General features: G+C 44.3%; 1 protein-coding gene across 1 annotated transcript in view; it reads right to left on the reverse strand.

Moving 5' to 3' along the window:
- The window catches only part of LOC139265749 (connector enhancer of kinase suppressor of ras 2), a 1,063,014-nt gene that overhangs the window by 471,183 nt on the left and 567,048 nt on the right, over positions 1-24,783 (reverse strand). The window contains exons 6-7 of the mRNA XM_070883099.1: positions 18,922-19,041; positions 8,276-8,335 (exon numbers count right to left, since the gene is read on the reverse strand). Of these exons, the coding sequence (XP_070739200.1) occupies positions 8,276-8,335; positions 18,922-19,041 (180 nt within the window). The remainder of the gene's footprint in view (positions 1-8,275; positions 8,336-18,921; positions 19,042-24,783) is intronic.

The following is a 24,783-nucleotide window of genomic DNA, read 5'->3' on the forward strand; positions in this document are numbered from 1 at the left end:
TTGCACAATACTAGAACTAAAATAGCTTGCTCCCTAGTTGGTGCCTCAACATACTGGATTGAAATTGTGTATATGGACTTTCAAAAGGTGTTTGATAAAGTAACACATAATAGACTTGTTAGCAAAAATTGAAGCCCATGGGATTAAAGGGGTAGTGACAGAATGGATATAAAATTGGCTAAGAGACAGAAGCAGAGAGTAGTGGTTGCTTTTCAGACTGGAGGGAAGTGTGCAATGGTGTCTCCAGAGGTCGATAATAGGACCACTGCTTTTTTTGTTATATATTAATGACCTGGACTTGGGTATACAGGGCATAATTTCAAAGTTTGCAGATGACACAAAACTCAGAAGTGTAGTAAACAGATAGTAACAGACTTCAGGAATACATAGACAGACTGGTGAATTGGGCAGACACATGGCAGATGAAATTTAAAGCAGTAGATAAAGGTACGTGGAGTCAGAGGAAATGTATTAGCATGGATAGAGAATTGGCTGGCTAACAGAAAGCAGAGAGTCGGGATAAATGGGTCCTTTTCGGGTTGGAAATCGGTGGTTAGTGGTGTGCCACAGGGATCGGACCACAACTGTTTACAATATACATAGATGACCTGGAAGAGGGGACGGAGTGTAGTGTAACAAAATTTGCAGATGACACAAAGATTAGTGGGAAAGCGGGTTGTGTAGAGGACACAGAGAGGCTGCAAAGAGATTTAGATAGGTTAAGCGAATGGACTAAGGTTTGGCAGATGGAATACAATGTCGGAAAATGTGAGGTCATCCAACTTGGGAAAAAAAAACAGTAAAAGGGAATATTATTTGAATGGGGAGAAATTACAACATGCTGCATTGCAGAGGGACCTGGGGGTCCTTGTGCATGAATCCCAAAAAGTTAGTTTGCAGGTGCAACAGGTTATCAGGAAGGCGAATGGAACGTTGGCCTTCATTGCGAGAGGGATGGATTACAAAAGCAGGGAGGTCCTACTGCAAATGTACAGGGTATTGGTGAGGCCGCACCTGGAGTACTGCATGCAGTTTTGGTCACCTTACTTAAGGAAGGATATACTAGCCTTGGAGGGGGTACAGAGACGATTCACTAGGCTGATTCCGGAGATGAGGGGGTTACCTTATGATGATAGATTGAGTAGACTGGGTCTTTACTCGTTGGAGTTCAGAAGGATGAGGGGTGATCTTATAGAAACATTTAAAATAATGAAAGGGATAGACAAGATCGAGGCAGAGAGGTTGTTTCCACTGGTCGGGGAGACTAGAACTAGGGGGCACAGCCTCAAAATACGGGGGAGACAATTTAAAACCGAGTTGAGAAGGAATTTCTTCTCCCAGAGGGTTGTGAATCTGTGAAATTCTCTGCCCAAGGAAGCAGTTGAGGCTAGCTCATTGAATGTATTCAAATCACAGATAGATTTTTAACCAATAAGGGAATTAAGGGTTATGGGGAGCGGGCGGGTAAATGGAGCTGAGTCCACGGCCAGATCAGCCATGATCTTTTTGAATGATGGAGCAGGCTCGAGGGGCTAGATTGCCTACTCCTGTTCCTAATTCTTATGTTCTGATGTTCTTATGTTATGTTCTTATGTTCTTATGTAAGTGTGATGTGATGCATTTTGGTGGGAAGAATGAGGAGAGGTAATATAAACTAAATGGTATAATTTTAAAGAGGGTGCAGGAACAAAGAGACCTGGGGATATACATACACAACTTTTTGAAGGTGGCAGGGCAAGGTGAGACATCTGTTATAAAGGCATTTGGGTTCCCTGGCTTTATAAATAAAGTACAAACGCAAAGAAGTCATACTAAAGTCATACTAAATACTGGGTAGGCCTCAGCTGGTGTATTGTGGTCCAATTCTGGGCAACGCACTTTAGTAAGGATATCAAAGCCTTGAAGAGGGTGCAGAGGACGTTTATTAGAATAGTACCAAGGTGAGGGACTCCAGGTATGTGCAGAAACTAGAGAAGTTTGGATTGTTCTCCTTTGAACAGTGAAGGTTAAGGGGAGATTTGATATAGGTGCTCAAAATCATGAAGGGTTTTGATAGAGTAAATAAGGAGAAACTGTTTCCAGTGGCAGAAGGGTCAGTAACCATATAACACAGATTAAAGGTGACCGGCAAAAGAACCAGAGGCAACATGAGGGGAAAAAAAGTACACAGCGAGTTGTTGTGATCTGGGATGAACTGCATGAAAGGGTGATGGAAGCAGATTAAATAGTAACTTGCAAAAGGGAGTTGGATAAATATTTGAAAGGGAAGAATTTGCAGGGCTAAGGGGAAAGAGCAGGGGTGTGGACTAATTGGATAGCTCTTTCAAAGAGCCATCACAGGCACGATGTGCCGAATGGCCTCCTTCTGTGCTGTGTCATTCTATGATTCTATGGGCCCAAGTTTCCACACAATAAAAAACGGGCACCCCTCCGAGCTGGGCGCCCGTTTTTCGCGCCTAAAACGGCGGCGGAAAAAAAACTCGCGATTCTGGAGAGCCCTGCAGCTCCTTGTCTGTTTGGCGCGGCGCCCAGGGGGGCGGAGCCTACACTCGCGCCGATTTTGTAAGTGGGAGGGGGCGGGTACTATTTAAATTAGTTTTTTTCCTGCCGGCAACGCTGTGCGTGCGCGTTGGAGCGTTCGCGCACGCGCAGTGTGAAGGAAACATTGGCACTCGGCCATTTTTGTAGTTCTTTGTAGCTGTTTAATTTTTGAAAATTTTTTAATAAAAGCACAATGCCATCAGCACATCAGCACTGAGGCTTCCTGCAGCCTTCTCACTGTCTCCTTCCCGCCCGCCGTCTGGAACGGCTTCCTCCTCCCCCCCCGCTGCATTCGGGACCGCCCGCCGTCGGGAATGTCTTCCTCCCCCCCCCCCGCTGCGTTCGGGCCCGCCCGCCGTCTGGAACGGCTTCCTCCCCCCCCCCCCCCCACTGCGGTCGGACCCGCCCACCGTCGGGAATGTCTTCCTCCTCTCCCCCTGCCGTCGGGAACAAACGAATGAACTTGTGAGGCTGGCTGAAGCACTTTCACACAGGTAGGAAGATGGTTTATTTAATCTTTTCTTTGCTTATAAATGTTTATTCAGGTTGGATTTATTTGTATAATATTTGTAGAAGTATAAATAAGGATTTATTGTAGAATTTAATGAGTTCCCTTCCCCCCCTCCCCCCTCCCCCACCTCGTTCTGGACGCCTAATTTGTAACCTGCGCCTGATTTTTTAATGTGTAGAACAGGTTTTTTCAGTTCTACAAAAATCTTCACTTGCTCCATTCTAAGTTAGTTTGGAGTACGTTTTCACTGTGGAAACTTTGAAATCAGGCGTCAGTGGCCGGACACGCCCCCTTTTGAAGAAAAAATTCTGTTCCAAAGTAGAACTGTTCTACCTGACTAGAACTGCAGAAAAAAAAATGTGGAGAATTGCGATTTCTAAGATAATCCGTTCTCCACCAGTTGCTCCTAAAAATCAGGCGCAAATCATGTGGAAACTTGGGCCCATAGATTCTAGGTTGGGGTTAAGGCACTTAATTGGGTTATAACCCACTGTAGTAGAAGCTTTACCCTGCACCTTGCAAAGAAAAGAAAGAAAAACGTGCACTTATATCACACCTTTCATGATCAACAGCGCTTTACAGCCAATTAAGTACTTTTTGAAGTGTGCTCACTGTTGTAATGTAGGAAATGCGACAGCCAACTTGCACACAGCAAACTCCCCAAATATCAACATGATAATGACCAGATAAACTGGCTAGGACACTGGGGATAACTCCCCTGCTCTTCTACGAAATATTGCAGTGTAATACCTGACCTAGGACTGCTCGTTTTGACACTGGGTAACAAAAGTGAAAGAGCATTCCATTCCCCAATCTTAACGTGCATAAAAGTTTAGAAAGATATAAGCATGCACTCAAAATCTGAGCATTGTCAGATCATTCAGTATTTTCAATTACCCTCAACTGCTCCTCAATCAAAATGAATGGGTCTTGAATATTTCACTATAGAGTGAGATGAAGTAAGGTGAGAAAAGGCATGTGTGGGAGAATGAACACCAGCATAGATCTGTTGTGCCGAATGGTCTGTTTCAGTGCTGCAAAATTCTACATGAATCTATGTATTTAAGTGAGATGTAACTTAATTGTGTGTAGAAGCTGATATCAATGTGAAGCTAATTAATGTTTTCAACAGTCATCAGCTAAAGATAGACTCACGGGGAACGTTTTCCCAATTAGCGTTCCTTGTGCATAACCTCACGTAATGGGATTGCATAGCAGGATGTCAGTCACAGAGATCAGCAAGCCATGCACAATTTTATATTCATTCTTCCATACCCAAATTTATGAATTACCTCCCACCACCTGTGCTGGGTGTGCTACCTTGAAAAGGGGATAAAATACGGTCACTAAAGTGGATACTGAAGGTAGTGAATTGATTTGACACATGGTCCAGATTGAAGGGCTTATCAGTATTAGGAGGTTCTGAGAAATCGGGAGTTCTTCTACCTAACGGTAGGGATTGTAATCGTAAATTGACCAATTGTATGTAAAACTTGCTTATATATGTAAAGCATGCATATACACTCGCTTACAATGGGTTTTAAGAAGGGGAAGCAGCAAAGCTTGCTACACAGCAAAGCTTGATGATTAATGAACCATCCATTGTGTTAACCTTAATACAGACTGATTCAGTACTGAATAACACCAAGGACAGGAGGAAGTCAACAGTCTTTTGTAGCAACATCTGAAGGGACTTTTGGGAACATAGATAGCAAACCATGGGAATCAAGGTTAATTCACATGTCATGAGGAACTGAGGCAAAGTTGACACCACTGAATAACACTTTCTGGAAGGGTGACATGTGATGAGAGATGGACAGGTGGCGGTAACCACTCAGAGCCAGTCTGATGTAACTTCGCTGATAACAGTAGGCCAATCGGTGGTTTTGTAGGAGGGTCGCACACCTCAGAAACTGTATAACTGTAAATGAAAAACGTTTGTTCTTAGAAGGTTCATCCATGAACACCTCCCGTGCATGCTTGAATAAAAATCGGTTGAACTGAGGTTTAGTCTGAGTGATTCCGTGATCGCTATACAGGCTGGGGTCGATTCCTTATATCAGGGAGTCCACCATGAAGAAGAGAAGTCTTCTTTTTACCCCAACATACCTCATAAAGTCTCTCTCCATAGTTACTGTAGGTAGCACACAGCATTGACTGTACTTCAATAGTGCATACTTCAAATTGTCAAGGAAAAATTTGGCTTCAAGTGGGAGATCTATTTTTTTAATCATCTGTTTCCACATACAACAATGTGGCTGGCTAGCCCCTCACTTTTTCTATCACCATTCCCGGTATTGCTCTTTTAGTCAAAAGTTGTTGCTCGGCGAGATGGGAAATGTCAATTTCCCCTATATCTTGCCTGCTGTGATATATTTTCCATTCTGATAGCAGATTTCAAGTGAGATTGCTGCAGCTGTTGAAACAGCCATGCGCATGTCTGTGTCCCCTGCCTGGTTCATTTGCTGCTTTGAAAATAGATCATAAAGGAGGACAGGAATTGTACTGCATGAGAGTTTTGCATACTGCATGGTAATTCTGAAACTATGACAGCCTCTTCCAACAAACTGTCGATTAATTTACTCAAGGCTCTTACTTATCACCTCATCTTACGGTTGCCAACTCTGGTTTCATCCTATGACATAATGGTTTTAAGAACTGAGCTAAGTGAAACTCCTTTACTCGCACCACCATTACACCAATCAGATGGCTCAGAGAGGAAAAGCGTGCACTGCCTTGACATTTCAAACACTGGTGGACTCATTTCAAACATCGGCTGGACTATAGAGTCTCCAGGAATGTATGAATCTAATGAGATCTGTAAAACAAGATAAATCTGATACACCGTTCAATAATCATTGTTGAGAATTCCCTGGGTTGCTTGAAGCAATGTCCAAGAGATTAACCTTGAATTTCTGGAGATTCTCAGGCAATTTAGGAGGTTCGCACTATCCTCATCTTCAAGGGGGCAAAATGATCTGACAAGTGATTCGACAAAACAGGATGATGTATTTGGTGTTTCAGGTCACTAAATTAATGATTATTCACACCAAATCAAGCGAAAGGTGACACTGAAGGGGCCTTTATCAAATCTGCACTGCTGGTACGGGCCCTCACCCACCAACAGCCGTTTTGGAAACTGCCCACGATTTCCTAAATCTAAAAAGTTCTAAGTCAGTGCCGACAGATGCTGCTGAATTTCCAACAGATGCTGCTGATGGGCAGGTCTCCTCGGCAGCACCTCACACTTACACAATCACCACTTACATTTGCTAAGCGGCGATAATCCAAACGTGTCTAAATAGTTCACTTACAGGATCATAATATGAAGATGAGGAAGGCCATTTGGCCCAATTCAGTTCCTGCATTCCAAAACAACCATAACATTCCCCACATCAACATGGAATCTAATTCAGTGAATCTAAGGTTCTTGTCTCCACTACCATATCCAGATGTCCATTCTACATATTGATGGGTCTTTGTGTGAAGAAGTTCCTCCTGCCAACTCTGATAAATTATCGCTCCACCAGTTTTAACATATGCCCCTTTGTTCGGCTGTCTTGGCTTACCTTGCCATAGTGTTCCAGGGTTAATTTATCAACTATGTTTAATATCTTGTTTACTTGTATAAGGTCCCCTCTCTGTCACCACCTTCCAAGCTTAATGAATCCTAGTCTTTCTTCATAACTCATTCCTTTGATGCCAGAGATCAGCCTCACAGCTATCGTCTGCACCACCTCCATGACTTCAGTGTTTCCTCCGTCTTACACTGGTGATAAGATGCACTTTGCTCTGTAAATATAGTGTTGCAAATGCTAATTATACATTTGTTTTACATTATGTACCATTTTTCTAAAGATTTTGGTTTTACTGATATTTCAGCAACCCTCTGAGGACAAGAGTATTAGAATATAAGACTGTATAATTTCATTCAGTGAGCAATGGGAATTAGAAATGTTTTTTTGTTGCCTCCATTTGACTCACTGGGAGAGAAATTGACCCTATTTTTAGAGGCCTGTTAGCGCCTCTGGGAAATTGCCCAGGAGTTTACAGAGGCACTGCCATGGCAGTGCCATGCCCAGCAGGTAATGCCATGGGCCACCGCACTACCGGCGATATCATCGGCGATGCCGCCCCTTACTGCCCCGTGGCCCGCGAGGCTGGCGCGAGCGGATGTCAACACCAGCTTCACAGGTCGTGAAGTTGACCGACAATCGTTCACAGGGCGGAACTTAAAGGCGAGGTCGCCATTTTACTGATTTGCCAACTCTCAGTTCGGCTCCGGTATATGATTCCTAGCGTGGTCCGGGCCGCCATCGTGCAGACCGGCGCTCTGTTTCAGGTACCGAGCTGCAGGCCTAGTCCCATGCTGACCGGGTGGCCTAGTGGAGGCCATCAGAGGCCTTGCAGAATGTGCAGCAGCTCTCCCCTTTAAGCGAAGGAAAGGAGAGTTGAAACACATCAGTGCTACGTGGAGCATCCGCGTAGTGCTGAACATCGCCCCGGGACCTGCCCCTAAAGGATGTGGAGCGCACAAGATTGTGCTCCACTTCATTTTAGGGGCGGTAAGCCCAATTTAGCGGCAGTCGCAGAAAGTCCTGGCCCCAGCAGGTTGCTGCCCCCAATCAGGGCGCAGGGCAATTTTGCCCCCATTGTATTTTCCAATGTTCAGCAATGGATATTTACTGCAAATCGTTATTGCAGGGTTTCAGAATGTGTCCATATTCTGAAAGCTAGCGGTGTGGGAGGTAAGGGGTGGGGTGCGGAAAAGATGTTTGGCATTCAAGTTAATTCATTTTGTTACAGATTCTACATTCAGAACTGGGTCACAGAATGAAATGTTTGGAAAAAAAACGTGCAGAGCCTGTTAAAATGAAGAAGATAGCATTGGAAAAACTAACAAGTCATTTGAAAATAAATCACCTGTTGTGTAAATGGAGCATTGAGGACCTGACAGTGTCCTACTAAGAGATGTATTACCACCTGCTGCAGGAGACCAGTGTTGAATAGGTTGGAGCAGCAACTGCAGAATGTTTTACAAATTGCTCAAAGGTTTTAAGTAAGCATCATTTCAAGACGAACAGATATCACCTTCTCAGAAATCAGAATTTACTCCTCTTTAGGCATTACATTCCTTAAATTCCTTAAATTAAATTCAGTAAAATTAAAACAATCAAATGCTAGGTTTTCTTTAGTATTTGAAAGGGTGAGGTTCAGACTTACATTTTCTGTCGTTCCTGTAATGACATGTAGGCCGTCGTAGGTTGATTTGATGTACATACCCTGCAAGAAGATGAGGCAGAGGATCAATGAGATATTTTGCCATGGCAGAGTATTGCAATCTGCCCCCACGCACCCCACCACCCAGATATATCAGGCAAAACTGTGCTGCTCTAACAACTACTGCTACATTCAAAACACATGCACCCATTGTTGTGTCTGTAAGCACTCTCTAGTAATGACTCCACGAGGCAAGGTATTGTACTTGAACTGTTGTGACCTTAGTCCATTTATTGCCGCTCCCTTTTATACTTGGTTACCTGCAGTGTGCAGGTGACCCTTAAGTCTCCACCAGTAGCACCCTCTGGTGGTACAGGTATAGTGTATACAGTGTGAAGATACATTCAGTGGTCTAATGTAACTGTACATACATTATACATATACAACACCCATCAGCTGCCAATTGTTTCTGAGGTGATGTATTGCATCGCACCTCCAGATCACTTCACTAGTGAGAGAGAGAGAAAAAAGAGTCCTTCGCTTCTGTTGAATGAATAAAAGCCAGGAATGCAAAGTGCATATTTTGTTCAAATCGATCTTGGTTTGTCGGAAATTAAATTGCAAAGTGGAAATTATGGCACACCTTGAACAATGTACTTCATTCACAGTGAGAATTTATACAAAAAAGGCTATTTATTTTCCCTCACACAAAGAGGTTGATGGCTCGAGTAATTTAAAGTGCTTCAGAATAGCTTCAAGCTCTATGCCCTTTTCGAACTTTTTAATTTTTAATCTTGGCATTCTGCAGTCAATATAGTTATGACAAAGCACTGATCAAATGCAACACTCCAGTGCGCCACAGTCCTCGTGCTGTAATTGTCGGCATTATTTTCAGCGAATAGAGCAATTCGGAATGTGTGTCAGAATAAAAATCCAACACAAACCAGCTTAAAGGATGACTACCAGCAAGAGTCAGGATTCAGCTAAACACAAAAATGAAACTATTTGCAAATAAACCAATGTGTGCTTTTTCCCCTGTGGCAGACAGCAGGGAAACTCCTTTGTAATGACCTCAATCCGACTTGTCACCTTTCTTCAAGATGTTCATGATTATGGCATCTCTGAGATCCCATGGCATGCTCTCCTTCTTCCAGATAAGACAGATGGGGTCATGGATTTGTGCCAAGAATACTTCTCAGCCATGCTTTAGTACTTTGGCAGGGATTCCATCTGCTCCTGAGGCCTTGTTGTTTTTCAGTTGTTGGATGGCCTTTTCAACCTCATGCTGGGCTGGGATTGTGCCGAGGTGGTGGCGGGTAGCATGCTGTGGGATGGAGTTAAGGACACTCACGTCAAAGACAGAGTCTTGGCTAAGGAGATTTTCGAAGTGCTTCTAAGAACGGGCACTGACTTCCTCTCTGTCCTTGATGAGCGCCCTCCATTCTTAGCTCTCAGTGGGATAGGACCTTGAGTGCTTGGGCCTTGGTGGTTTTGATGCGCTAAAAAAATCCATGCACGTCATGATTGTCGGCTAGTTGCTGGATATCCTGCGCTTTTTCCACCCACCATCTGTTCTTTAGGTCTCAGTTTTGTGTTGGAACTCGGCCTTCAGTTGTCAATAGAGCTGTTTTCTTTCTCTCAAGAATGCCTTGCGTTTGCGGCTTATTAGCTCCTGGATCTCCTGGTCATTCTCATCGAACCAGTCTTGATGTTTTCTAGTAGAATAACCAAGAGTCTCTTCACAGGTGCTAACAATGGTGGATTTGAGAGCAGACCAGGCACTATGGACACTCTGTGGCTCCGGTTCATTGCAAATCGACAGGTTGGCTGTGAGGTGTTGACTGAATCTGGCTTTCTTTGCAGGATCTTTGAGTGCTTAAGCACTGATTTTTCTGCGGCAGCATTTCTATTGCCGCCACTGTTTTGAGGCTATGTTGATGGAGATAACAGAGCGGATTAGGCGGTGGTCAGTCCAGCAGTCGTCAGCTCCTGTCATGGTATGAGTGATGTGGACATCCTTGCGGTCCCTCGCTCATACAATGAAGTAGTCTAGTAGCTGCCTGTGCCTGGAACGAAGGTGTTGCCACGAGGCCTTGTACTTGTCTCTCTGATGAAACAAAGTGTTGGCTATGACAAGACCATGTTCTAAGCATTTCGTTAGGAGGAGGAAACCACTGGAGTTGGTTTTCCCTACCCCTTCCCTGCCAATCACTCCTCTCCAGAGGTCTGTGCCCTTTCCAACTCTGGCATTAAAGTCGCCAAGGATAATTAGCTTGTTGCCCGTTGGGACTCGGGACAGAGATTGTTCAAGGCTGGAGTAGAATTCCTCTTTGGCCTCGTCCATAGCTTCCAGGATGACCGTAGCATACTGGCGCAGCAGCCCCGACCTATAAGGAAGATCAGCAGGTCGGGGCCTTCAAAGGAGCAGCGTGCGGCCCAAACCGGCATTCGGCGCGGTGGCCCCGACCTGCAAGGACCATCAGTGGGTCGAGGCCTTCAAAGGAGCATACCACTTCAAGCTACAGCGCGTGCTGGAGAGCGACGGCTGTGAAGAGGGCGACTGGATTGGACATCACCAAGGTCCAGGTCACTGATTGGAGCGTGGGCAGGTACAGTAGGAGCGGCGAGTGATCGTGGAGCGATGTGATCGGGGCCCAGGAGAGGTGAGGGTTCGGGGCCCAGAAGAGGCGAGAGCCCAGGGGCTGCACGGGCCAGCCCACACTGCGATATGTGTGTGCACTAGGTCCGTGCAGCAGAGCTGGGCTCCAGTCGTCTTGGTTAATCCTTGCCACTGGACCAAGACCTAGCTCCGTCAAGCCCATGTGGTGGCTGGTGTGCAATGGCCACCACATGTTAAAAATCTCCATGCACAGGCATCTTCCACCCTTCAACATTTAGTTCGGGACCTGGAATATTAGGTCCTTCATTGAAACACCTGTGAACTCATCCCTTTTTGGCGTGGAAGCAAGTCATGTTCGATACGAGGACCGCCTATGATGATGATGACTGGTTCCAGGTTAGTGTGAGCCGAAGGGCCAAGAGGCATTCGTTTATCCAACAAGGGGAGTCTCTAAGACACCAAACTTCTCATTTGTGATGGCGAATCCTACCCCATGGAGGCAGCGTTCTTCTTCTGGTTTGCTTTTCCAGAAGAAAGTGTCTTCTTCTTCTTCTTAAGCAATCCCTTGGAGTCGAGAATGGCTTGCTTCCAAACTAAAAATGAGTTCTCAGGTGACTGAAGAGTCCAATGCGGGACCTACAGTCTCTATCACAGGTGGGGCAGATGGTGGTTGGAGGAACGGGAGTTTGAGGAGCCTGTGTTGCTGCCCACTCCTTCTGCTGTTGATGCTTGGTTTCAGCTTGCTCTCAGCGAAGAGATGTATTCAGCGCATTCCCAGATGCTTTTCCTCCATTTTGGGCGGTCTTGGGCCAGGGATTCCCAGGTGTCGATGGGGATGTTGCACTTTTTCAGGAAGGCTTTGAGGGTGTCATTGAATCATTTCCTCTCCTCAGCTGGGGTTCGGTTGCCATGTCGGAACTCTGTAGAGCGTTTGTTTTGGGAGCCTCGTGTCAAGCATGCGTACAATGCTTTGACACTGGGGATGTTGGCCTGAGCGAGAACACTGATGTTGGTGTGCCTATCCTGCCAGTGGTTTTGCAGGATCTTGTGGAGGCAATGTTGGTGGTACTTCTCCAGTATTTTGAGGTGCCTGCTGTCCACCAACTTGTTCCTTGAGCTGGCCTTCTCCTGTGTTGAAAAGTCTGAGCTCCTGGGCAATGATAGCAGTGCAAAGTTGGGATTGTCCATGAGGGTCCTGACGTTCCAGGTCCCAAACTTAATTCTAGTAGATGGAAGATGGCTGTGTGTGAATTCTTTTAACGTGGGGTGGCCATTACACTCCAGCTACCACACAAACTTGACAGAACATGGACTTGGTCCAATGGCAAGGGGACCTAAGACGATTGGAGACCAGGCTCTGCTTCGTGAGCCTAGCGCACACATACACATTCCCACAAATCCCCTCCCTCCCTCTCTCAGGTCCTCACCCTGATTTTCAGAGATCGCAGTGTGGGTGGGCAGCTTGTGAGTTTGTCCATATAGTACTGACATTGAACCCCGGGCCCCCTCCCCCCCCGCTTCAGCTTCAGCTCGCTGCTCTCCAATCACAGGCTCTGCTACACTTTTCCTTCTCACTCTCCACCCCCTCCCGACCGCGCTGCTAATCTCGACCTTGCTGCTGGAGAGTGGAGGCGGGCAGGGGGGAGGGGAAGAGAGGGGGCGGGCAGGGGGGGAAGAAAAAGAGTTGGTGGGCCATGGGGGGGGGGGGGGGGGATGGGGAAGAGAGGCAACGGGTGGAGGGGGGAGAGAGAGGCGGTGGACGGTGGACGGGGGGAGGCGAAGAGAGAGGCAGCGGGTGGGGGGGGTGAAGAGAGAGACGAAGGAGGAGCGGGAGAGAGGGGGAGTGAGAGAGGGGGATGGGAGAGAGAGAGGGGACGAGAGAAGGGGTGAGAGAGAGACTGGGGGGAAGAGAGAGGGGGGAGAGAGAGAGGGGGAGAGAGAGAGAGAGACTAGAGGGCGGCGGGGAGAGAGAGAGAAGGGGGAGAGAGAGAGAGAGAGGGGGAGAGAGAGAGGGGGGAGAGAGAGAAAGAGAAGGGATGGAGAGGGGAAAGAGAGAGAGACTGAGGGGGAGAGAGGGGTGGGGGACAGAGAGATGGAGAGAAAGAGGTGGGGAGAGAGAGAGAGGGAAAGTGGGAAAGTGGGAGAGGGGATTGGAGGGGAGAGAGGGAACTCAGGGAAGACATATCATGTTCTTCCAATTCCCTTTACACCAAAGCTCGGTGCATGTGTTACAAGGGACATTGTTGCAGTGGATGAAATCCAGAAGTTGCGACACTGTCACTAGTCACTTCATAAACCTGTTAACAATCCATGACCCATAAACAATGCTCCATTTATGGCGGGGAGTGGGGGGGCTGCGGTGTAAGGTCAGGAACTTGGGCTGGGGGACTAAGGAACTTGGGCTGGGGGACAAAGGAACTTGGGCTGGGGGACAAAGGAACTTGGGCTGGGGGAGGCATGAACTTGGGCTGGGGGGGGGGGGTGGGGGTGGTAAGGAACTTTGGCTGAGGGAGGCATGAACTCGGGCTGGGAGGGGTTTAAAGAACTTAAGCTGGGGGAGGCATGAACTTGGGCCGGGGTCAGGGACTTCGGCTGGGGGAGGCATGCACTTGGGTTGGGGTCAGGGACTTGGGAGACTTTTGCTGGGTTTGTGGAGCTCTATCCTCTCCGTGACTGCTTGCAGGGGAGTTCTGAAGTCAGAATGGCTTGAATTACACTTTGCAAAGTCACTCAGAATTTGGGTTGGGCGGTTCCAATTACACATTCCAGAGAAACTTCTGGGTGCGGCTTCCAATCAGCAATCAGGTCATGTGATAATGGAGAGCCAATCAGCCAAAACACAGTTTAAATAATCGCATCCAATAATTATACTTCGAATGAAGGAAAGCTAGGTGATGTGAAAGTGCAGAGTGATTTGTATATTCAGGTTCACAGTACATTAAGAACAATAGATCAAGTGGATATGGCCACAAAAAAGTTAATGGAATAATGGGTTTTATGGCAAGAGATGTAAGAAAAATAAGGCGATTTACAATATACATCAATGATTTAGATGAAGGAATTGAGAGTAATATCTCCAAGTTTGCAGATGACACTAAGCTGGGTGGCGGTGTGAGCTGTGAGGAGGATGCTAAGAGGCTGCAGGGTGACTTGGACAGTTAGGTGAGTGGGCAAATGTATGGCAGATGCAGTATAATGTAGATAAATGTGAGGTTATCCACTTTGGTGGCAAAAACACGAAGGCAGAATATTATCTGAATGGCGGCAGATTAGGAAAAGGGGAGGTGCAATGAAACCTGGGTGTCATGGTACATCAGTCATTGAAGGTTGGCATGCAGGTGCAGCAGGCGATGAAGAAGGCAAATGACATGTTGGCCTTCATAGTTAGGGGATTTGAGTATAGGAGCAGGGAGGTCTTGCTGCAGCTGTACAGGGCCTTGGTGAGGCCTCACCTGAAATATTGTGTTCAGTTTTGGTTTCCTAATCTGAGGAAGGACATTCTTGCTATTGAGGGAGTGCAGCAAAGGTTCACCAGACTGATTCTCGGGATAGCAGGACTGACATATGAGGAGAGACTGGATCGACTGGGCCTGTATTCACTGGAGTTTAAAAGAATGAGAGGGGATCTCATAGAAACATATAAAATTCTGACGGGGCTGGACAGGTTAGATGCAGGAAGAATGTTCCCAATGTTGGGGGAGTCCAGAACCAGGGGTCACAGGCTAAGGGTAAGGGGTAAGCCATTTAGGACTGAGATGAGTAGAAACTTCTTCACTCAGAGAGTTGTTAATCTGTGGAATTCTCTTCCGTAGAGTGTTGTTGATGCCAATTCGTTAGATATATTCAAGAGGGAGTTGGATATGGCCCTTACGGCGAAAGGGATCAAGGGGTATGGAGAGAAAGCAGGAAAAGGATACTGAGGTGAATGATCAGCCATGATCTTATTGAATGGTGGTGCAGGCTTAAAGGGCCGAATGGCCTACTCCTGCACCTATTTTCTATGTTTCTATGTTTCTATGAGATGTAATGGTAGATTAGGTTACAGTTTTAGGCTACAAACCATAAGAAGGATTTTGAGGCAAGAGAGAGGATACTGTACAGATTCATTACGATGCTGTCTGGTATAATGAGATAAAAATATGAAAAATAACCTGGAATACATACATTCCATTAGACAGAAATGATTAAGGGGTGATTTGGTAGAAGTATTTAGAATTATAAAGGGGCGAGGAAGAGGTATATAGAAACTGTCACTTTCCAGCGATAGTAAGGTCTAGAAGGAGGGGAAATAGATATATAATTACATGTAAGAGATGTAGGACAGAGCACGAGGAACATTTTTTTTTTACACAGAAGACTGTAGTACTAAGGGATGTAATACCAGTTAGTGATTGCAGCAGAGACCATGTAATCAATTAAGAATAGGTCCATAGGTAGTTGAAAAAAATGGAGGTAAAGGAATCTGGAAACAGGATGGGCAGATGGCATCAGGACTACTGCTCACGTGGAGCATAAACACCCTGACAGACAAAAAGCAAAATGTTGCAGATGTTGGAAATCTGACCGAAGAACAGAAAATGCTGGAAAAACTCAGCAGATCAGGCAGCTCCTGTGGTGAAAACTGATAGGTTAGCATTTCAGAGGGTAGAAATTGGATAGTTTTGGCCTGCCACTGGTGCAAACTGGGCACAGGGAACAAAGATTTTGCTGGAACAGGTAGACCTGGGACCCATCAAAATTGGGCATCAGGCCTCATTTAAATTAGGCCAGCGAGATGCAGACACCTGCTGCATGTCTCCAGCCAGCTCACTAGTGAAATGGACATCAATTTTGGGCCACTTTGACGTAGGCAGTGATCCTCAGGGGGGGGGGGGAGATGTGGAGGCAATTGGGAACGGGGCAAACGGGGGTGGAGGTGATCGGCAGCAGGGGCAATCGAGAGAGGGTGGCAAGCGATCGGGGGAGAGAGGTGATCAGTTCGGAACTGAGGAGTGTGAGGCAACAGTCGTCGAGACTACTGTGGAGCTAAGAACAGCATTCCTGATCCAACTGGCTCCACATTCAAGTAAGTATTTTTAAAGAAATGTATCTTTTTGGTGTTGCTCTCCAGCGGTCCCTTTAGGGTAAGGCTGCATGTAGATCTGGTTATCTTGAACACAGGACTTTAAAAGGCAATAGACCCCTCATTAACATAATTCAAGGTGCCTAACACCTGAGGACATCTGGAGAATGGGTCCCATAGATTTAGGAGTGGGACCGATGCGTGTGCAGATTGGGTACACGCCATCCTATTGCTACATTGGTAAGCTTTGTGCTTGTTTTATGCCCAAAAAACAGACACAACACATACCAATTTTTACCCCCAGATGTCCAGACCTGAAACATTAACTAGTCTGTTCTTTCCATGGATGCTGCCTGGCCTGATGAGTGCTCCAGCACTTTGATTTTGTACCAAAACGGAATGATTGGATTGAACGGCCTATTTCTGTGTTGTAATTTCTGTACATGTAGTCCCATAGACAGCTGAACAAGGAAGCTTTTTAAAATATTTGAACAAATAACCTTGTTATTTCTGACTTTGTTTAATTGTTTTGCATTGCATTTAGCACCCACCTGCGATATAATCCGAACTGCATCAAAACCTGCCAGGGGTTTTGATACATCTCGTTTAATCCATCTGAGACTTAATAGATGAGAACAACTGATTCAGAGAGATTAAGTCATGTTCTGTGCTTTTCTCAGACTCTTATTTATAACATTTATCACCTAACAGTACAGAAAATTATTTTCAGTCCTGCCAACAATCTGATCTTATTATGACACACACAATTTTTACTGTGAAGTTTAGTGCACTACTGATTTAATCTTTTTATCTCCTGACCGATCTCATGTTCCACCCTTTGTAATTAATTAAAAAAAAAAACACATTTATTAGAAAAAGGGGCAGTTAAGTGTCTGGAGTGTCCCCCAGATCAGGGGGCACTTGATCTAATGTCTATTTTGTTCCCCCCACCAAAAGAGTTGTAATTAATTTAAAACGGTCGCCCGTATACAATCTCACACCAAGTCCCAATTGCCCATCACCCCTGTCCTCATTGACCTACATGGGCCCCCAGCACTTAAATCCCTTCATGGCCTCACCCTCCCCTAAGTCTATGACTCTGTCCAACCCGACACTGCCCCTTCCTCCCAGTATGACTTCTTGTGTAAAGCCCCTCCTAACACCGCACCATTGACAGCCGTGCCTTCAACCATCAGAGATCCATGCTCTAGAGTTCTCTTCCTGAATCCCTCCACCTCCCTCTCCCTCCTTTAATACCCTCCTTAATGCCAGGGGCTGGATTTTCCGGAGCGGGGTGAAAGGTGGTGGATAGGTCTCCAGCGCCCCGCCACGGTCCTCCGGTTGGGTTTTACCGTGTCGCTGAGCAGCACCGCCGGGAATAGCTGCACCGGGTGTGCAATGCCCCTGGTTGCGACACCGACGCGGGTTTTGAGTCTTGTCCGACCCGTCCGCCCGGAAGTGCGCCTGCAAGGACCACCTAGGAAATCAGAGCAGTCCCATGATGCCGGTGGCGGAGAGGAAAATGTACTCCAAAAGTAAGTGCGAGTGTTTTTTGTTTAAAATATTTGTGTGATTTGTGTTGCGGTGGCGTGGGCAATGTTTTAGAAATTTTTTGTAGGTATTTTTTTTAGCTTCCCCCCCGCCCACCCCCCCCCCCCCCCCCCCCCCGGCCCAGGCCTCTCTCGGAGTGCTCCCGAACCGGCTCTTTAGCTCGGGAGTTTCCCTTTCTTGGGCCAAGAGAGGTGTACAACGCCTCCCCTAGTGCTGCAACCCCTGATGCAGGGCCCAGGTGCCCAAACTTACTTACTGAGGCACAAATTGTTCCTGGGTGCAAATGTTACCGCCTCACTACCATTATCGCTCCAAAAACATCAAAACCAAAAATCCACTTTGTCTTGCTGTCCTTTTTTTTTTGATTACACCTCTGCAAAGTGCCTTCAAATTTTTTTGTACATTAAAGGCATGATATAAATACTGTTGTTGTTGTTTCACGCTCCCCACCCCCACACTTCCGCCCTCGAAGCTTCTTTAGACAGTCCAATCTGCCACCAAACCATTCCTCCTCCCTCCTGTTTTAATTGCCACAAGAGTTGACATTAGCAGAAAAACCCTCCTGCCCCCTCTCCTCCTTTGACCATCTAAAAGCTCCTCTATTCCCTGCAGCTTCAGAGCACAGGGAAGGAAGGCTGTGATTGTCTTGCCTTCCAGTGACCATTTCTGACATCCTCACTATGACAGTTTGAACAGACACATTTTAAACAGCCACATTGTGGAAGGACACCCTGGTACAAGAGGCTAAAGTAGAACACAGTGGTATATCAAGGACTAAAAGGATGTCTGAGGGGGGAGCTTTAGAGGCTTTTTCAAGAGCATTTGTTGCAAATGGAGAATCAGAAACAGCAGTAGAATGGTCATTTATATATAAAGTAATTTTAAATCATTTCCCTCTGTTATATCCATCTTCTATTCATTGACCAAACTCTTAGACCTCTGTTTTTGATCAGATGACAGGCAATGTGCAAGGGCAGTCGAGTGCAACTTACCTTCTAATATTTCTCCGTACCACATGGCAAACATTAAACTCTCATCCTGTGTTAATCCCAGCCCTCCTCCCACCTCCCTGATGGTACAGCCAATATAGAGAAGTTACTGTGTTGAGATTTTGCACCACCACATGGTAAGATGCATTGGAACACTGTCCCAATATAATTTTTCCCCTGCAGATAAATTAAACAAACAAAAGTATTAAAGTATTTAACAATTATAATCACTTTTAACTGAGAAATGTCAAATCAGTTCTTTTAATGCTCAGGTTTACAATACAGCAGAAGACTGTAAATGAAATATGCTATTGCAAGGTTTCATTATCCCACCTGCCTCTGTAGCTTAATTTAAGATATAGTAAACAAACGTTTATTGCACATGATTATGAACATTAACAATTTTGTGGAAGAAATAGGTCCTTACCAAACCCTCACTGGGCATGATGTTCGTCAGATGGACAACTTCAAGATGTGCAGACTGCGACACCAGGGAGTCCGATGAAAGTGAGATGATGTGATCGCAGATCCCTGATAATGTTTTACACTGTAAATATTCAAACAGCCGAAGGCAGGTGTTAGTAATATTAAAAAGAACTTACCAGCAAGCTTCCTTATCCTTTCCATCTATTGTTCTTTCTATAGTAACCACATGAAGGCCAGTTATTAATCATGTAACGTAAAATATATTACATAAAATTATGTTGAAAGAAAGCCACAATGTTAATCCATCATCATACGTATTATCTCTATTTTCTGCTCTGTGAGATTCTGACCTAGACAATTTCACCAATTTTGGTCTCATTCTTGAGTAAACCCAGAGTTTCATGTCTGATCTATACTTTTCTTGTCTTGTTTTACTGTATATGTGGTTGTGTATTCAATAATTACTGAAAAACTGTCAGGACAGACAGCAATGTAATTTAGTGAAGATTTGAGAGCAGCAGTTTTATTTTCTAGTTCGTATTGCACTTTGGTAGTGGATCAATCCAATATTAGAATTCATGCTGGCAATGGAACTGTCCATTTATATTACAGAAGGTTCGATTAGCTGAAAAGGACAGGAAATGGTTACCACTGCCTCTCCCTCTGAAACAGTACAAGCATTGATTACTTTGACAGATTACGGTCACATCAACATACAATGCTGCTCATACAGTTCACAAAGTTGGAGGCCTGTCAAAAGAAAGGATGCCCAATTTAACATTTGAAGTTACCTGCTTCAAGTTTCTTTTTTAAATACACTAGAACACACACATAGACAACAGTGACTTCTCAATAGCATCATGGAGGAACTATATTGGATTCTGTGTCATTTTCATCCAACTCGTCAATAAAAGTAAAACTCAGGAAAATTCAGTTAAGCGTTGGAAGAAACCGAAAGTTGGAGCTATGCACAGGGCATGTTTCCACAGTCAAACAATCTTATATTGTCCTCTGTGGCCTGGTCTAGTTTGGCCTGCCCTGATACCCCAATTGATGAAACTGTTATACTGAACCAAGTTCCCAGGGCTTGCCCACATGTCTAAATGACAAGATTTTAGTGCATGTACTTAGGTTCAAAACAGTGAAGTTTAACATTTGAGAGCACTTTCCCCAATATCCTTAGCAGTTGGACATGTGAAAATAACTTGTTTTATGCTTTGCAATGCGTTTGTCTATGGTTCCTCAACCTCAATATTACCCTATTTGATATAGTGGAGAAAACTACATTTCTAAATTATGAACAACCATATGGCATGACAAGATATTACTTTAGAATTTACAAATTGCAATGATCAGAATGTGTGATATGAATCTGGCCCAAAGCATTATCTATCCTTCAAATAAATTATTGCGACTAGACATTCCGGGCCCTCACTGCAAGAGAAAACTTATCCAACACGTCTTTTAAATTACCCTGAAAGTTTATCAGATATTGTGTTAATTCCTGTTCCACTGTAAATGATGCATCAAAAGTAAACAAATAAGACCAAGTTGAAAAGATTAATGCTTTAATATCAGAAAGCGAATTCATACCATTGAATTTCTTGAGCCCTCATAAGCAAAACTGCAACCATGTATAGTTGAGAAGAGAGTAATGTAAGAGGAAATACTAGAATGGGAGCTAGGACGACACCATAAGGCAGGCCAAGAAACAAAAGAGAGGACTGGAGGCCCAAGAAACATGCCTGCTTTATCTCCTGCAGTAGCTGCATCAACTTTATAAAGATCTTTTTGTTTTTAGCATTTCATTGGATCCTTTAGCAGCTTGTGTGTATGTTTGTACTTTTTGTGGGGGGGGTGGGGGGAAGATGATTTGAGTTACCAAGCCAATTAATTTGTTTTTGGTGTTGTTGAATGAGGGTGAAATGTTGGCCAGTACACCAGGAGAGTTCCATTCTTCCGCCTGTGCAGTCTTTAATTTGTACGTTTGGTTCTCAGGGCGATTAAGGAGCTCACGGAAATTGGGGTGTCTTCTGCACTGATATCGCACCAAATAAAAAGATATATTTTAAGCAGTTAATTAAAAATTAAAAATCTGTAAAAGCTGGAAATCTGAACTAAAAACAGAAACGCTGGAAATACACAGTTAATCAGTCAGCATTTGCGAAGAGAAATGCTAGATTTTGATATTTCAGGTGCAAATCGTTTATCAGAGCACCCTGGGTATTTCCAGCATTTGCTCTTTTTATGATGGCCTGAAGTTTCCAAATATTTTCCACCCAGATAGTATTCTGGGCAGAATTGAATGAAATAGAGCAAAAGGTCAGGGAATTAAAAAAAATAAGTGAGTTACAGCCATAATCACTTACGCTCGAGTTTCTGTGATCTTCTATCCTAGTTCAAAAGTGAAATTCACCCGAAGCAGTCCTTGCCCACAAAACTGACCACACCCCCAGGTTGGCGTGCCATGTTCCTGCTGATTGCCCCCATTCGGGGGTTCATCACGTTGCACCCAGAATTTCAGTGTACAGGCACCCCTGATCACATTAATCCATTGTTAATGACCTGCAGCTGCAGTGACCAGCAATCACTTGAAGCCTCAGTCAGGTCTGTTCCTCATACTGATGCTACACTTATTTAAACTGAATTTAAAGTAAGTTCAAATTCAGTCAACTGATCTGCCCTTGGTACATAAGACTAGTAGTCAATTGGAAGCACTGATTGGCCGGTTCCTTGAACTGCAGAAAATACTTCAACACATTTACAGTTTAAATTAGTTTAATTTAATAATCTTGAGGCCCCTTTGGCTATGTTCCCGTCAATAATCAATTAATGTTGGGATTATGCAAATGAGTTTGAACAGAAACATAGGCGTAACTCCACCTGAGTGCAGTGTCCTCACATTCCAGGCGCATTTTCCCGATTGTGCCCCCAACGAAAACAACTGGCCGATAAATTTAACGAGTTCATTCAGTCTGGTTAGTTTATTGCAATTCTATGGCTGTTGCATAATACATCAAGCTATAAGGCAACTGAAAGGAAGAAAAATATGAAGAACCAAAGCAAAATATAAGTTGTCGACCAGTAACTGTGCATCAGTTAGTTCATTTCATGAGTGCATGAAGCAACTTCCATTCACAGGCTCCACAATTATAAATAAATAATTTGGGCCTTCCCACAAAACAAAGAGAAATCCTGTGTCACTTTTAGATGAATGGAGTTCTTCTCCCAGTGTCTTGGCCAACATTTCACCCTCAATCAACACAACCAAAAACAGATTAATTGCTTGTCCACATCCTTACTGTTTGGTGGGATCTTGTTGGCAAATTGGCCACCATGTTTGGCAATATAAAAACATGAGTGCACTTCAAGGTAATTCATTGTATGGAAAGCACTTGCGACTCTTCTGAGACATAAGAGAAGGTGCTCTTTTTGCACTTAACAGCAAATCTGAATATGGGACCGAACAAGTCCAAATCACTCAGGAGTGCCAGATACATTGAACACTCATAAAACAACACAGAGCATACAATTTCTTGTTATTGTGTACGTGTCAGCCTTGGCTGAGTGGTAGCAATCTTGCTTCCGAGCCAGAGGATGTGGGTTCAAGCCTCACACCAACACTTGAGGACATAATCTAGGCTGACACTCCAGTGAGGGAGCGCTGCACTGTTAGAGGTGCCGTCCTTTGGATGAAGTTAAATTAAGACACCCATCTTTACTTTCAGGTGGACGTAAAAGATCCCATGGCGCTATTTGAAGAAGAGCAGGGATACTCTCGTGGTCAATATTTATCCCTCAACCAGCATCACTATTCATAGAAACATAGAAAATAGGTGCAGGAGTAGGCCATTCGGCCCTTCAAGCCTGCACCACCATTCAATAAGATCATGGCTGATCACTCACCTCAGTACCCCTTTCCTGCTTTCTCTCCATACTCCTTGATCCCTTTAGTCGTAAGGGTCATATCTAACTCCCTCTTGAATATATCCAATGAACTGGCATCAACAACTCTCTGCGGTAAGGAATTCCACAGGTTAACAACTCTCTGAGTGAAGAAGTTTCTCCTCATCTCAGTCCAAAAGGGCTTACCCCTTATCCTTAGACAGTGTCCCCTGGTTCTGGACTTCCCCAACATTGGGAACATTCTTCCTGCATCTAACCTGTCCAGTCTCGTCAGAATTTCATCTCATTGCTGTTTGTGGAATTCTGCTATGTTCAAACAGTGGCTACACTTCGAGAGTAATTTGTTGTAAAATGCTTTTGGACATCCAAAAGACGTGGCAAGCACTCTATAAATGTTATTTCTTCTTTTTTTTATTAATGGCATCTTAGTCAGGATTATTTTAATTCGGACTACACTTTGTAAACTGCTGCGAAGATTTTGTTTACCATTTTGAAAGTCCCACCGGCACACAAATTCAAGTGATAAATGCTGAGCTGAAATAACCAGATACTCCAATAATGTATCATTCTAAACCTCCAGCCCTTTGTGACTTTACACATTTAATCCATGTTATAAAGCAGCCACACCACTAATGCCGAACTGAGTGCTTTCCAACCTCAAACTGCCAATTTACCATCCATTTATCATTGCAGTGTTGGAGAGTTGGATCACAGAAATTTAGATGAGTTCTGAGTGACATGAATTCAATATACTATTTTTGGAGCATTTGCTGAGGCAGTTCAGGGGATTGACTGGAGTCAGAAATAAATCGAATTCCCAAATCTGGGAATAAATTATGTAACTGAGAAACAATTAAATAACAAAAAAACATATTTAATGAGCTATTTCTCCAAACAGCTGGTAATACTTCAGAAATACATCAATCCTTTCTGTTTCGTAGATTTTATGGGTTTAACACAGAAGATTAAAATGGCACTGAATTCATCAATTTTAGAAATATATATCACCACCGTAGCCAACATATACTGGTAGGGTCCCACAGAAAATGAAACATCAGTAGTTTCCCACAGGCACTGCATGTGGTAGCAAAATTGATGGATATTATCTTTTTTATTTTTTACTGATGTGCAAGTTCAATTCAGATATATTAAAAATAAACGAGCATCATTGAATCAAATTGACCTGAGGCAATTTTTGGCATGTTCTGTTCATCCATAGCTTTTAGGTCTTTCATACTCAAATTGTTCACATTTCATTCAAGTTACGTGCTTTTGTCATTTTTAAACTTATGTGCCTTGAAGCCATTAAATAGTCCAATTAAATCATTAATATGCATTGTTTTATAGAATCATAGAGCTAAGAAGAATGGCATTCGGTCCATCATGCCTGTGCCGGCTCTAGGACAAAGCTATCCAATTGGTGCCAATCAATGCTCCTGTTAAGTTACATGGCCACACAGCCGTGCAGCGGTCTGGAGGTCCCGCGCAGCCAGCTCACCGGCTTTTTGATGGAAAAACCACAAATGCATGGAAATTTGAATGGGCCACACAGCTCGTTATCCATGTTATTGTATGAATGAATATCAGGTTGCCCTCCCATTCCCATCCTTGCTATTTTAACAGGCACATTAAACCCTGCAAAATAAAAGGTAATGACTCTGCTAATATAGCAGAGAGAAGAGTAGCACACAAGTCTGTCATATAACAGAGACAACAATAATTTCTATCTCATAATCACCACAATGTTTACCAGGAGTTATTCTGCAGTTGATTTCTAAGAATTCACAGTCCAGTGTATATTAATTAAAACGTTATCACTCTTGGTGTCGTGCTGTCACTGCATAAAAACAAACTCAGAGCACAGCCAAAAAGTGTCTTTTGATATGAAAGACTTACATTCATATAACGTCTTTCACAGCCTCAGGACATTCAAAAGTACTTTGTAACCAATGAAGTA

This window comes from Pristiophorus japonicus, chromosome 6 (genome assembly GCF_044704955.1).
Source record: "Pristiophorus japonicus isolate sPriJap1 chromosome 6, sPriJap1.hap1, whole genome shotgun sequence".
In the NCBI taxonomy this organism is placed as follows: Eukaryota; Metazoa; Chordata; class Chondrichthyes; family Pristiophoridae; genus Pristiophorus; species Pristiophorus japonicus.